The sequence below is a fragment of the Lemur catta genome, chromosome 2 (genome assembly GCF_020740605.2).
Source record: "Lemur catta isolate mLemCat1 chromosome 2, mLemCat1.pri, whole genome shotgun sequence".
In the NCBI taxonomy this organism is placed as follows: Eukaryota; Metazoa; Chordata; class Mammalia; order Primates; family Lemuridae; genus Lemur; species Lemur catta.
In genome coordinates this window covers 28,210,040-28,224,814 of record NC_059129.1, presented here as the reverse complement: position 1 = coordinate 28,224,814, position 14,775 = coordinate 28,210,040, and the positions used below count along the sequence as shown (strand labels likewise).

The 14,775-nt window shown below is 42.3% G+C and overlaps 1 protein-coding gene across 1 annotated transcript in view; it reads left to right on the top strand.

Moving 5' to 3' along the window:
• Positions 1 to 2,468: 2,468 nt before the first annotated feature.
• The window catches only part of BAZ1B (bromodomain adjacent to zinc finger domain 1B), a 72,006-nt gene continuing 59,699 nt past the window's right edge, over positions 2,469 to 14,775 (top strand). The window contains exons 1-3 of the mRNA XM_045543096.1: positions 2,469 to 2,944; positions 11,275 to 11,391; positions 14,463 to 14,607. Coding sequence (XP_045399052.1) covers positions 2,838 to 2,944; positions 11,275 to 11,391; positions 14,463 to 14,607 — 369 coding nt within the window. The 5' untranslated portion in view covers positions 2,469 to 2,837. The remainder of the gene's footprint in view (positions 2,945 to 11,274; positions 11,392 to 14,462; positions 14,608 to 14,775) is intronic.

Below are 14,775 nucleotides of genomic sequence, written 5' to 3'. Positions count from 1 at the left end.
GATGCAAGGAGGAGAAAGATAGGCTCTGGCTGTGGTTAGGAATGAGTGCAGTGAATTCTGGGAATTGGGAGGGAGTGGTCCACTTGGGGCTTGCTGGGAGTTAGGAACCCCGAGACTGGACTGCAAGAGTAAACTCAAATGGAAAGAAGGGTTTTGTAGCCACCCGGAGTCAATGAAAGTGTTACAGGAGGAAACTGACAGTTTTGTTAGCTTAGTCTCTCCATTTTTTTTTTTTGTTTTTTTTTGTTTGTTTAACCGTTTTTTTGACATTTTCAGGGTCCAGATGTTAAAATCTTGTGTTAATCAGCTCTGTTGTTTCTACATTTGAGCCATAGAAATGGAGGTCATCCACCCAGCAAGAGTCACATTAAAGTTTATTATTTTCTATATTGTAAAACTGATATTGTCATTATAGAAAAACAAATTGAAAAGTATAAAGAGAAAAATCAAATCAACCATGATTCCACCTCTTCCAGGTAAGCACTGTTACTGGGGCTCCGGATGATGGCTGTGATCACAAAGCCTCACCTTCAGCTTCCCTCCTCAGAATTTCTGGCTGTGTTCTAGATGGTTCTTCAGGTCCCTGAAGTTCATGTGGCAGAAACCGAGCCCATCCCTGATTTTCCCACCTTAGATCTCAGCTTCACCAACATGAGGATTGGATTCCAGCCCACAGCAGTCCCAAATGCTGGAATGATTGTGGTGTCTAGTTCATATATGCAATTTGATGCTTTTTTTAAATTTCAGATTTTTCCAATAATCTGTTTCTTAATGTTTTTGGAGGCCTAACTTCATGTGAAGTTTGCTGTTAGGTGTCTAGCCCTCCTAATGTCCACCCCATTAGTGACCTAGTCTGTGCCTCTCAGATCCGCATGCCTCTCTCCACTGATCTTGTTCCACTGGGGCCCTTGGCATCACTGCCAGGATGCCAATTAGAAGAATTAGAATTATTCTGCAGTTCCTTTCTAAGTGGCCACTCCAATTCAACCAATACACATTGTGCCAGTACGATCACTTCCTTTGCCCTTCTCAACCCCTGATACTTTCTGCCTCAAAACCCTTACATTTTAGATATACCATCCTGAACTTCACCAGAAGGTCTTCACCGTGCTGCTCTCTCAGCCTAGAATGTTCATGCCTCATTTCCCTCTCCTGAGAAGTCTCATCCTGTCACAATTAACTCAAACACAATATCCTCTGAGAAGGCTTCTCCTACTCTGGAAGAAATGGCTACTGAAGGAGGATGAGCTCTTTTCTCTGCTAAGTGATCAGAGGAAGCTTCATAAAAGTGGGGTCTGACCCAGAACTTGCCAAGAGGATTTCCTTGAGGCGAGAAAAGGAGCTAAGGGTCTGGCATTGGCAGGCAGCATTCAGGGACACCCGGCTGTCTAGCCCTCTTGAAGAATAGGCTGGCAAGGTATGGGCTGGGGGCAGTGAAGTTCTCTAAATCAAGGGAGACAGTTTAACAGGGAGAATTTAGTAAGTGTGTTTCTGATTGGAACAGCCCAACAGATTTCGGACTATGTGGGTGTTGACTGCTTGGTGAAGCAACTCAAAAGTCCTCACCCTCCAGGCACGGTTATTGCTGTTTTCATATTGTGCACTTTGTACAGCACTCAACCCAGAACTGTGATTATTTGTGTCTGTTATTCTTTTAGGACATTCTCTGTGTCTTATTTTTTTCCCCTATGGCACCCAGCACAGGCCCTGGAACATTGCAGGTGCCAGTGAATACTATTTGAGTGAATGGATGTGTATCTTTAATAGATACGTCTTTTAACATATTTTTCCAAAGAAGCTTATAAATTATCCTTTCCAGCAAGTCCCTAGAAACAAGCTACTAATATCCAATTCTCAACCACACTCTCGCCCAGAATAAGTTAACTTTGGGGTGAGCAAAGCCGGCGCTCAAGTTGTCCCGCAGCAGAACCTTTGCTTGGGGAAGGTCTTGGGGTTACTTCCCGCCAACCCCTCCTTGCAGCCCAGCCCCACCCGCGCATCCCCGGGCGTGGCCCAGCGCGGCGCCTTTAAGAAGGGGGCGGAGCACAAGTGGAAAGACAAAGCCCCTGGCCGCGCGTTCCTCCTCCCCCCTCCGGCGCACCACCCGGACAGTGGTGCCCGGATGTCGGTGTCGCCGTCGGTGACAGATGGCGCAATGTCTGTACGAGTCAGGGGCCCTCTCTGGCCTGACCCCCTTGAGTTCTTAGCCTTTCAGTCCTTCGCTGTCCCCCACTTTTAACTCCGTTGCTGGAGGCCCGCACGCCTGTCACTGGCGCTTACATAACGTGACCTTTCACCTCTTCAGACTGCCCTCTAGTGCGCTGCAACCCAACTACGCGGCAGGGGCAGGGGGGGGGGGGTGGGACCCAGGCTCAGAGCGGCAGCTCCTGTGAGCCAATAGACTGTGAGCACTGACCAGCCCTCCGCCTATTGGCGCATTCGCCACCGGCGCCACGGGGGAGCAAGTTAGTGTGTGCGCTGGCCGGGCTAGGGGGAGGAGGGGAATCTCCCGCCATTTTTCAATAATTTCCTCCGGTGCTGCTGAGGAGGAGTCGTGACTGCTGCCCGCTGGGACCCGTAATCGGAGGTTGGCCCGAGGCTGCTGGGACGCGCTTTGGTGTGCGTAGGAGCTCCGCGCCCTTGCGTTCCGCTCCATGGCTCTCGCGCGGCCGCGCCAGCAGTGAGGGAGCCGGAGTTCGCGCCGCCCTCTCACCCCTCCCCTCCCCCATCCCACCCCCGGGAGCCGGGCGCTCGCTCCGGGCCCCGGGGCCTAGTGCTGCGCCGCGGGCCGTCGGAGCAGCCGCGCGTCCCTCACCGCCGCGTTCCCGGCCGCCGCGATGGCGCCGCTCCTGGGCCGCAAGCCCTTCCCGCTCGTGAAGCCGCTTCCCGGAGAGGAGCCGCTCTTCACCATCCCACACACTCAGGAGGCCTTCCGCACCCGGGAGTATCCTTTTCCAGCCGCGCCGGGTGCGGGTCGGGGTGGGGTGGACCGGGGGTTCGCCGGGCTTGGCCGGTTGCGCAGCCCGCGCCTGGGGTAGCTGTCAGCGCGCCCGGCCGCCGGCGGGCCTGGATGCCGAGCTGGAGCCCGCGCCCGCGGTTCCTGGCGCCAGGCGGGGGGCGCGGGCCGGCCCGGCGGAAGACGGGCCCGCTCGGCAGACCCCGGAGCCCCGCACTTTGTCCCCAGGCCTCCCTGATGAGGAGCGCACCTCCCCCCTCTCCGAGTTGGCTTTAGGCCCTGATTACGGGGGAGTAGGGAACAGGGTTTCCTTTGCTTTTTTTTATTTTTGTAAATTTAAATTAAACCTTCAACTTAAGTTTTTGAAATTGTACCCGCATGGCCTCGTGATCCGGCGTGTATAAGTCTCGACTGCGTCTTACCCGGATCTCTGCGGGGGCACTTGTGTTTTTCTCTTCCCGAGAAGACTTTAGGCCGGGGATGAATTGACAGCACTGTGAGGCACAAAACCAAGAATGAATTTCCAGACTTTGAGGAAAGGGAGCAAAAAAAGAACAAAAAACTGCCTTGGAGGAGCCGATGTCTTCCTTACCTGGGCATACACAGGTCTGAAATTTTGAAGATTTAGAAGGAGATTGGTATTTGCTTTTAAGGAAAATTTTAAAAAATACGGAGACATACTGAAAGTTTTTATGTTGTATTTTAGGAACATGAGGCTGATGTTTTAAGTAGGAAACGTCTTCACTTATGGTCATTGTTTAAGATTTGTTGTATAAGCATGATCTTTCAGTTAAAAGTTGTACAACTTTTATTTACTCTTTTTATGGTTGTCAGATGAATCTTTTTTGAGGCTTGTAAAGTAGATTTCTGAATCAAGCTTTCTCTGGTATACAGAACGCTGTAAGAGTTAAGGCTAATGTATTATTAGTTTTATCAGCCCTTTCCATTTGGAAAGAGTTGAGTTCTTAGCAGTTTCTGCTTGCTTGCTTCTGTATAGGAAGAAATGTGTGTGTGAGCTATTTCATTTCTCCTTGATGCTTGCTCTAATGTAGTACTTTATGGGATAATCTCATTCCTGTTTTGAGTGCAGTTTGTGAATGTTGGGTGTTTTACACGCGAGACCTGGAAGATGAGTCTGTGCTGTAGGAAGGCTCTTGAAATATACATACGGCATCTTGGTGATGAATGGATCCTGGAAATGGTGGGGTCCTCCTCCTTGGTAAGCCAAGTGGGCCTAGAGTTGAGGGTGACTTGTTGAAGGTCACATGATTAGAGTCAGGAGTAGAATGCTGCTCTTTTCCTACCTCATCCCTGTAAGTAAATCGAGAAGGTGGAATGCTGTTCCTTTATTTTTAATTAATTTAAGTAATAGTCCACTTTATGTCAGTTTGTGGTATAAGATGAGGTGCATTTAAGGCTGACTGTGGTGGCTGACGTCTGTAATCCAGCACTTTGGAAGGCAGAGGTTGGGAGGATCACTTGAGGCCAGGAGTTGGAGGTCCAAGTGAAGCTACAATTGTGCCACTGCACTCCAGTCTGGGAGATAGAGCAAAACCACGCCTCTGAAAAAAAAAAAAGATAAAGTGTATTTAAGAGGGGGTGGTAATGCGGTTCTTTCCTTGTTCTTTTAAGACTTTAAGAATGCTTTAGAGAAGTCTTCTAACTCTACTAAAAACAGCATTATTCTAAAGGCACCCTACTTTTTAAAAATAACATTCCAAAGCATCAGTGGAGTAGAATCTTACTTAAGGGAATCTGACATATCCTTTTCAAGTGTCATTAATTTTTTTTAGCTGTCGATGGTTGCTCACATACTATAAGATGTTAATTTTCTAGGTCTGGTTGCAGTGGAGTATAAGAAATATGTCATAGAGAAGAGACAAGTTCCAAGTCTGTAGGTACTGAGCCGTGTAAAAAAAAATGGCTCTAGATAGCTAGTTTAGGACTGTCAACACAAGTTTTTTCATATCATTTAATGAAATCATTGAAATGTAAATGAAGAATTTCTCTTAATTATGACAGTTGAAAACTGAAACTTGAAACATTTCAAACGGTATGTATGTAAAAAACATTCTTTTTTTTTTTTTAATTTCCCATGACAGTATTTAGAACCCTTTTAACAAAGGAGTTCCTAAATTGTGTTGGGGGAAATTGTTCCTTTGGGAATTTCTACAAGTGGAAGCACTTTAAAGATGGTTTTTAAACAATTGTGCTGTATGGTTGGCAGATTGGCATATTACTTTATTAGGCTATTAGTGGTTTCATAGCGGAGAACAAATATGTGGTTGGGTAACAGCTGCATTTGAAGTATTACTCCCAGTTCTCAATTTATATTTACAATTATATTTTTAATAGGATTTGATACTTTAATTTTCTCATAATACCTACCTTTTGATTGCATATATGCTTTAGCAAGTGTGTGTGATATTTTACTGACTTAAAGCTGTGGGTTGGTGTGTTCTTAAAGGTATACCATAAGTCTTCATTCAGCTTACAGTGGAAGTTGTGAATAATGCACGTATTTAATGACTGGGTGTTGTATATTGATGATTGTATTCCCTGTCCTATAGCTTTGAATGTGTGGTACATTGCTTCCTAGGGTAGCACCATAGGCAAGATGCTAGATCTTAGTTGAAAAACATTATCAGAATAAATTATTATTATTTTTGATCTGTCACCCAGCCTGGAATGCAGTGGTGTCATCATAGCTCACTACAACCTCCGACTCCTGGGCTCAAAGGATTCTCCAGCCTCAGCTTCCCAGTAGCTGGGACTACAGGCACATGCTACCTCACCTGGCTAATTTTTTAATTTTTTGTAGAGATGAGAGTTTCACTATTGCCCAAGCTGGTTTCAAACTCCAGACCTCAAGTGATCCTCTCACATCAGCCTCCCAAAGTACTAGGATTGCAGGCGTGAGCCACTGCGCCTGGCCCAGAATCAATTCTTAATATAATTATTTGACAATAGGATGATATACCATTGAAGTCAAAACACCATTTAAGTCAAGATGGATTTTAAGCAGGAACTGAAGCTATAAGCAGCCTGCTGTAGATTAATATTTTTGTTGTGTTGCTTCACCTTTCCTAGTTTCTTTCTTTCTTTTTTTTTCTTTTTTGAGACAGAGTCTCACTCTGTTGCCCGGGCTAGAGTGCTGTGGCATCAGCCTAGCTCACAGCAACCTCAAACTCCTGGGCTCAAGCAATCCTTCTGCCTCAGCCTCCCGAGTAGCTGGGACTACAGGCATGCACCACCATGCCCGGCTAATTTTTTATATATATATTTTTAGTTGTCCAGCTAATATCTTTCTATTTTTTTTAGTAGAGACGGGCCCTTACTCTTGCTCAGGCTGGTCTTGAACTCCTGAACTCGTGAGCTCAAATGATCCGCCCGCCTCGGCCTCCCAGAAAGCTAGGATTACAGGCGTGAGCCACCATGCCCAGCCTAATTTTTTAAATATATTTTTAGTTGTCCAGCTAATTTCTTTCTATTTTTAGTAGAGACGGGGGTCTCGCTCTTGGTCAGGGTGGTCTCGAACTCCTGAGCTCAAATGATCCGCCCGCCTCGAAAGCTAGGATTACAGGCGTGGACCACCGTGCCCAGCCCCTGGTTTCTAAACTTAGAAAACAACTAGTTGATGATCTTTGTAGCATCATTCTATGGCAATTTCTTTTCTTTTTTTTTTGAGACAAGATTTGGCTATGTTGCCCATGCTGGAGTACAGTGCCACAATCATAGGTCACTACAACCTCAAACTCCTGGGCTCACGTGATCACGTGATCCTCCTTCCTCAGCCTCTGAAGTGGCTGAGACTACATTGTGGGCACTACCACTCCCAGTTAGTTTTTTAAAATTATTTTTTGTAGAGGCAGGGTCTTACTGTGTTGCCCAGGCTGGTCTCAAACTCCTGGCTTCAGGCCATCCTCCTGCCTCAGCCTCTCAAAGTGCTGAGATTACAGGTGTAAACCACTGTGTCTGGCCGAGAATTTATAGATGGTATGATGATGAGGGCCTGCTATTCATATGGTTAATCTGACTGTAGAGAAGTGTGACTAGAGCATTTTTTGTTTGTTTTTGTTTTATTTTTTAGGAGATGGTGTCTCACTGTGTTGCCCAGGCTGAAGTGTGGTGACTATTCATAGACATAGTCATAGCACTCTGCAGCCTCAAACTCCTGGGCTCAAGAGATCCTCCTGCCTCCGCCACCTACAGACTCTAGGCACTGTGGCTGGTTTAGAGCATGTTTTAAGAGTTGCGTAGCTATAGATGGAGTTAAGCTGCGGTTGCAAAACAGGATTTTATTGGGTAGTTGGAATACTAAGCTCTTTTGTTGATTCTTATAATTTAATTTCTTTGACAATTTATGCCAGATTTGAATTGTTTTTAATTTAATGACAATCTGGTCCAAAGAAAAATAGAGTAAAAACCAAATTTTGAGAGTTGGCTTTATTTGTCATCTTCTCACTTACAACTCTCAGGGTTACAGTTGTGCTTTTTTAACCTCTATACTTTTCTAGGCCACTGTTTCAGGCTATCAGGTACTTTATTGAAAGAAACAATCCTTAACAAAGCTAAAGAGAACAAAGCAGCATCATATTGTGATAAGGAGGTAGCTCTTGAACTCCTGAAAAAGTAGATACATAATGAGGTAGGCTAGGATTTGAAAATATCTTATCATTTATAGCTTACACAGCCTTTGGAGAATTGCTTTGACATTTTGTCTGCAATTATATGTGCAGCAGTTGCTGGAACATAAAAACCTCAGTTGGCATTTGGCTCTGAGTGGTTACTTGAGAGTGAGTGACTTATTTTGGTAGCCTAAAAAAATCTGAAATAGTATTTAGAGGCAGCTGATCAATATCCTTCTAAGGGGCTTTTTTTCTTTTTCACTTTTTTCTTGCTTTCTCTTAATGTAAGTCAAAGTAATGACCAGAATGGTTACATAAACTTAAAAATACCCATTGTATTCTAACCCATGGAGCAGCAGGCAAAAACAAAACAAAACAAAAAATACCCATTATTAGGTGGTGGTGTAGGAATTTCAGTTTTAGGTTTTTGAAACTAATCTAATTTGACTAATCAGTTAAAGATTTTGTATTAATATTGTCAGAGTACTTGTTCTAAGGTGTATATCTCAGGTTACAATACTGTCCAATAAAAATATGATATGAGCCACATGTAACTTAATATTTTCTAGTAGCCTTATTTTTAAAAAAGGAAAAGTGGATGAAAAAAAGGAAAAACATGCTTTTCTTATTCTAAGACCCAGGCTAAAGGAGCCTGTGTATGACATGCCTTTTTAGTGGAAAGGCAAAGGGAAAGCTGGAGGAAAACATAATGACTTTTTAAGCCTCTTCCTGGAAGTGACGTATATCACATCTGCTCATGTCTGTTGGTCAAAGCAAGTTCCTTGGCCAAGCCCAGCATCACCCGGTTGGGGATGTACATTCCTTTTACATAAGCATTGAAAGCAAGCCACATGGCAGCGAGTGGAGATGTAAAATCTCTGTAAAGGAGGTGAATAGTTGGAAACGGTAATAGAGAATGTTTTCTGGGAAAAGTTATTTTTAATTTGAGAATTAAAGGATGGTTACAGTTTAGCTAGATGAGGAAAAGAGGATTGTATGAGGGTGTGATAAATTTGGAGATTCTTAATTTTTAAAAATTGAAAGAATTCAGTTCTTTGGCTAGAGTGAAGTGGGAATGGGGATGGCGTTGTCTAGTGGCAAGAGATCAGAAAAGGGCTGCATCATGCTGGTCCTTGTGAGATAGGCTGAGGTGTTCTACTTGGCCTTAAATTTAGTGGAGGCTGTTGAAAATTTGAATAGGAAAGAAGCAGCCTTTTAGGTCAGGAAGATCACTGTGGCTGCAGTGTTGAGAAGGGATTTCCAGGCGTTGGGACTAGGGGAAACTAGACTATTCACTCGACCATTGAATAATCTAGACCATAGATAATGGTGGTCTGAATAAATTTACTAGTCCTTAATGTGGAGAGAAGAATAGATGGATTTCAGAGACAAATGAGGTAGATTTGACAGACTTTGGTGATTGATTGGGGAGGAGTCAAGAATAATGATCTGTTTTCACTTGCATTATAGTGTCATTCTCTGAAATAGAGAACCCTGGAAGAGGAACAAGTGTTTATTTCTTTTTGTTTTGTTTGTGAGTGGGGGAAAGGGAAGCGAAGTGTTCAGTTTAGACACTTACATTGAGTCACTGTGCATATCCAGATGGAGATGTCCATATTGCTATTGGATATATGGGTCTGGAGTTTAGAGAGAGGAGACTGAGCTGGTGAGTTACTAGCATATAGATAGTAATTGAAATTATGGGAATGGATGAGGTGACCGAGCAGGAGAATGCTATATAGATAGCAGTGATTTTCATGGTGTCTCACTATGTTGCCCAGGCTGGTCTCGAACTCCTGGGCCCAGGCAGTCCTCTCACCTCAGCCTCTGGAGTAGATGGGACTACCGGGGTGTACCCCCACACCCTGATTTGAGATAACAGTGACTTTCAAAGGAGGGTAGGAAAGATGTGTGTCAGGTTAGAAAGGACATTCATGATTTGAAAAACTATAATAATAAAATTATTTAAATATATTTGTTTGAAAAAAATTTCCCACTACCTTTAAAAAATAATTTTATAAATCACAGAAAATAAAGCTCAACAAAATCTTGGTTGGTGTAGTGATTTTCAATTCTATGGCAGCCAGAGGATTGCTTCCCTGTGGGAACATACATATCGGCATATAATACCGAAATCTACAGTGAGCGAAGGCACTTCTGCTATTGGCTAAAACTACTGTTTTGGATTACCTATGGGTTTGTCCCTATTGTTTGCCTTTTCACTGTTCATAACCCTGGAAAACAAAGAATCTCCCTATATTAGAAATGAACTGGGCATGGTGCCACTTGCTTATACTCCCAGCTACTTGGGAGGCTGAGGCAGGAGGATTGCTTGAGACCAGCCTGGGCAACATAGCGAGACCTTGTTTCCTAAAAAAAAAAAAGAAAAGAAAAAGAAATACTTGTTTAGTTGTGAGGTTATTACAGAGGGAGCTGTGTAAATACTTCTATTTAATTCAACCACTATAAAATATGTCACTTGGAGGGGAGGTGCTGTGGCTCACGCCTCTAATCCTAGCACTTTGGGGGACACAGGCAGGAGGACCGCTTGAGGCTAGGAGTTTGAGACCAGCTTGAGCAATGTAGCAAGATTCTGTCACTGCAAAAAATATGATAGAAAAATTGGTGTGGTAGCACTTGCCTGTAGTCCCGGGTACTTAGGAGGCTGAGGCAGGAGGATCTCTTAAGCCCAGGAGTTTGAGGTTATAGTGAGCTATGATGACACCACTGCACTCTAGCCTGGGTAACAGAGTAAGACCCTGTCTCAAGAAAAAAAAAAAGGAAATATGTCCTTTGGAAAGTACAAGAATTGGTAGCTTACTGTCTAGTTGTAGTGTCAAGTTTATTTTCTTGGATAGCATCTGTTGCTGTGCAGAGAAGTAAATTAGTTCCTTGCCATTTGAATTTGAAAGTGGCTGGCTGATAGTGAATTCCAGTTGGGGTGGTGTGGAAAGTTGCCAGTATATATGGCACCAACTTACATGGTGTCCTCTTCCCCCATCTCCCTCACCAAGACTGTCTAAACAACAACTAGTAAATGATCTTGTAAATGTAGTGTTATTGGAGACAGTGTAGAGACTGGATAAATATTATATCAAAAGTATTTTTAGGAATACTTTTAGGTATTTTATAGCATTTATTAATATTTTTTAAATTCTCAGAAGCAACAGGTGTTTCTAAGGTAGACTGAAAGGCTGTTGGTAAATGGATCATTAGCATATGCACCATTAACATATGTATAAGGTTATTCCAAGCTACCTGTGAGACTATGATCTGATCATCTCATCATACTGTAGACTTAAACTGCTGACCATCTGAATTTTGTGACAAAATTTCACTTACCTAAAATCTTACTCTTCATTACTTGTGTTTTATTTTGCCTTTATTTTTCTTACGAATTTTTAGTACTGTTAAGTCTTGTGAAATGAAACTTTAGTGAATTGAGGAAATCCCATTGTATATATTAATATATTATTTGTAAAACTTGAAAAACCATTCTAATCATACTTTAGTCTTAGTGATCTTGTTTTGGATTTGCCACTTGAAAACCCTTATTCCATTTCTGTCTTCTCATCCTGTACATGTTAGAAAGAATACTGTAGATTTTTTTTTCTATATTTGAGTATTTTATGTGTATGGGCTAGTTGTTTCTGTTACTTGCATATTGTTTTCCTGAGCCACTGCCAACAGAGAGTATGAAGCCCGCTTGGAAAGGTACAGTGAGCGCATTTGGACGTGCAAGAGTACTGGAAGCAGTCAGCTAACCCACAAGGAGGCCTGGGAAGAAGAACAGGAAGTTGCTGAACTGTAAGTAATAGAAGCAGTACTTCTTGGGCCCATCTTCACATTGTTAGCAAAGGAGGGAATATTAACCCTAAAGCACTATTTGTATTTAAATTTATGGAGCACAGATTGAAATATATTACATTAGTGTACTGTATTAGTATCTGGGTGCCTTTGCCTGGTAACATTTTGGGGCTAGCAAAGTGTGTAGAATATATATTTAGTTATGTGTGCACTTTTTTAGGTATTTACCAGGCCTTACAGTGTTCTTGTTCCATGCTTTTACTTTGTAAATACTCTGGAAGTGTGGTTCTAAGCAAAGGATGCTGATATGATCTGGAAGTGACTTGGAAGCAGCAAATTAGCAGAAATTTTTCCCTTTTTATTTTTATTTTTCATAGAGACAGCATCTGGCTATGTTTCCCAGGCTTGTCTCAATCTGCTGACCTCAAGATATCCTCCTGCCTAGGCCTCCCAAAGTGCTGGGATTACAGGCATGAACTATCATGCTTGGCCAAAAGTTTTCTTGGTTTTGTGGTCTTTTGAAATTATAAGATTGGCTGGGTGCATTGACTCATGAGTATAATCCCAGCATTTTGGAAGGCTGAGGCGGGAGGATTGCTTGAGGTCAGGAGTTTGAGACCAGCCTGAGCAACATAGCAAGACCCCATAGAGCTGGGAGTGGTGGTGCGCACATGTAGTCCCAGCTACTCATGAGGCTGGGGCAGAAGGATCTCTTGAGCCCAGGAGTTTGAGCTTGCAGTGAGCTATGATGCCACTGAACTCTAGCCTGCGTGACAGAATGAGACCCTGTCTCAAAAAAAAAAAAAAGAAAAAAAAATATAAGATGTTATTTATACTAGCTGTCGAAAAATAAATATGCAGTTTTATCTAAGTGGGAAGGTTGATTTGGGGTCTTAAAACATCCTGTGTTCAAAGTGCCTAGTTGTCTGGGTGTTCTCTCAAAACACTCAGAATTTGGCAGTAGGTGCATGCAAAACAGTAAGTAGAAACTAGAGATGATAAAACAGTACTCTTGGGAGTTTGAAGTAGACACTTTTTCTCTGGATTTTCTCATTGACTTATCTTGATAACAGATAAGTAGAGGGAGCATAGAATTTAGTGATCTATACTATTCTGGTCTTTTTATATATCAGAGCACTGGGTTCAGTTGAAACCTGGGTTCTAGTAATGGCTTTATCTAACCTTACACCTCTTTCTTTGCTTGGGTCACTTGTATCGTTTCATCTTGAGATAGTGTCATTTATGTGTATATATATGCTTTGTTTAATGTACTAGACCAGGGGTTGGCCACCCATTTCTGTGAAGGACCAGTTTGTAAATATTCTAGGCTTTGTAGCCCACGTGGTTTCTGTCTCAGCTACTTAGCTGTGAAGTTGTACTGTGAAAACAGCTAACATATTATGTAAAGGAATGAGAGTATGTGTTCTATAATAATAAAACTTTGTTTACAGAAACTCGCAGCAGGCTGGATTTGGCCTGTTGGCTATGTAGCCTGTAAACTTCCTGAGGTCAGGAGTCATGTTCGACTTATTCTTGAATTGGTTACAGTGCCTGTCTCAATCCTCTGCATTATATAAACACTTGCTATTTGCTCTTTGCAAATAGAGGTAACCTGCCTTCTCTACATATGTTTTTGAGACAAAAACATGTATGTGAAAATTATGTGTGACTAGAACATACCACATTTAGCCTACGACAAAGAATAAAGAGTAGAAAGGAGGTCGATTATTCTTGCATGTAATATGATTATGTACCTGAAAAACCCAAAGAGAATCAAGTGAAAAACTTTGGAGCAAATAAGAGAATTAAGTTTCAAAATGAAAAATGGATTACTTCCCTACACACAAAGAGATAAAGTACAGTGGGAATTCAGGGGCTAGAGACACTAACCTGGAAGTGTCATGGAAAACTTCATGGGACTTCATGAAGAAGGTGATGTATGAAGCTGGAAGGATAGTTTGTGCCAAATTGTAGAAGACAAGATGAGGCATTTGTATTTAATTCAGTGAACAGTGGAGGACAGCAATAACATTTGAACAAGGGAGGCATGTGAGTGGAGTTGGGCTTTGAAAAGGTTAATCTGGAAGCAGTGTGTAAGAGGAGTTAGGGAGGAGGCAGGTGGGATGTTTGTGTAGGATAGAGTAATATTCAGGTAGGGAAGCAGGGCATTATTGGGAACAGAAAGGATGATATGGATTCTCTAATCCTTTCTGAGAAGAGAGTCTTTGGCCATAACTTTGAAAAGCCACTAACTTTCTTCTTGGGAAATCATAATGCACATGAACATTTTAAAGATTTTCAAAAGATCTGCAATGGAGACACTTTAGCTTGGTTTAATCTAGTGAGTTTCAAACTTATTTGACCTTAGAATCCATTATATCAGAGGAAAGTTCTGCAGAATATACTTGGGAAATGTTTTATGCGATTTGATAGCTGATAGAATATAGGGGGTGGTGGGAGGAATTATTAATATTGAAAACAATCTGAGGTTTCAATATTTTTGTTCAAAGTATAAATCTTTTTTTCTGATTATAAAAGTAGTGTATACTTGTTAGAAAAATGTAAATGACACAGTTTAATAAAAGAATGTGGACATCATTGTCCAGCCTCACTCCCCAGAAATAACCACAGACAATGGAGTTTTAAACCTGAGTGCCTGGGAGGCTTAATAAAAAGAGAGAGTGAATTTTGGGGGCCAGGAAAGGTATCATGGAACTAAGGAAGTCTGAGGACATCTTGGAAGGATGATTAAGCTGGAAAGTGGGGAGGACAGTGGGAAGAGGACAAAGGTAACGAACAGCCTTAACAAGGCAGGGAGAGTATAAGCATGTATACCTGTAATCCCGGCTACTGGGGAGGCTGAAGCAGGAGGATCACTTGAGCCCAGGAGTTTAAAGTTGCAGTGAGCTATCATGACACCACTGCACTTTTAGTCTGGCCAACAGAGTGAAACCCTGTTTGGAGGAAAAAAAGTTAAGTCTTAAAAAAAAGAAATGTTTGAATTGACCTGAATTAAATCCCTGGATAGGTTTTTCTGTATGTTCTTGGTAACTGATAACATATTTATTTAGTTTGAAGGAGGAGTTCCCTGCCTGGTATGAGAAACTGGTTTTGGAAATGGTTCACCATAACACAGCCTCCTTAGAGAAGTTAGTAGATACTGCTTGGTTGGAGATCATGACCAAATATGCTGTGGGAGAAGAGTGTGACTTTGAGGTAAGTGCCTGTTTTTGTTTTTTTTTTTTCCTGTGATTTAACTTACTGTCAGAATTGGAGCTTCCAAGATAGATTACAGAACACATTTCTGTGTGTGTAAAATTGTGTTACATTTGAAGTCTGCTTTACTTACTATTGAGTATTATAAGGACCACATTTTGGAACGAA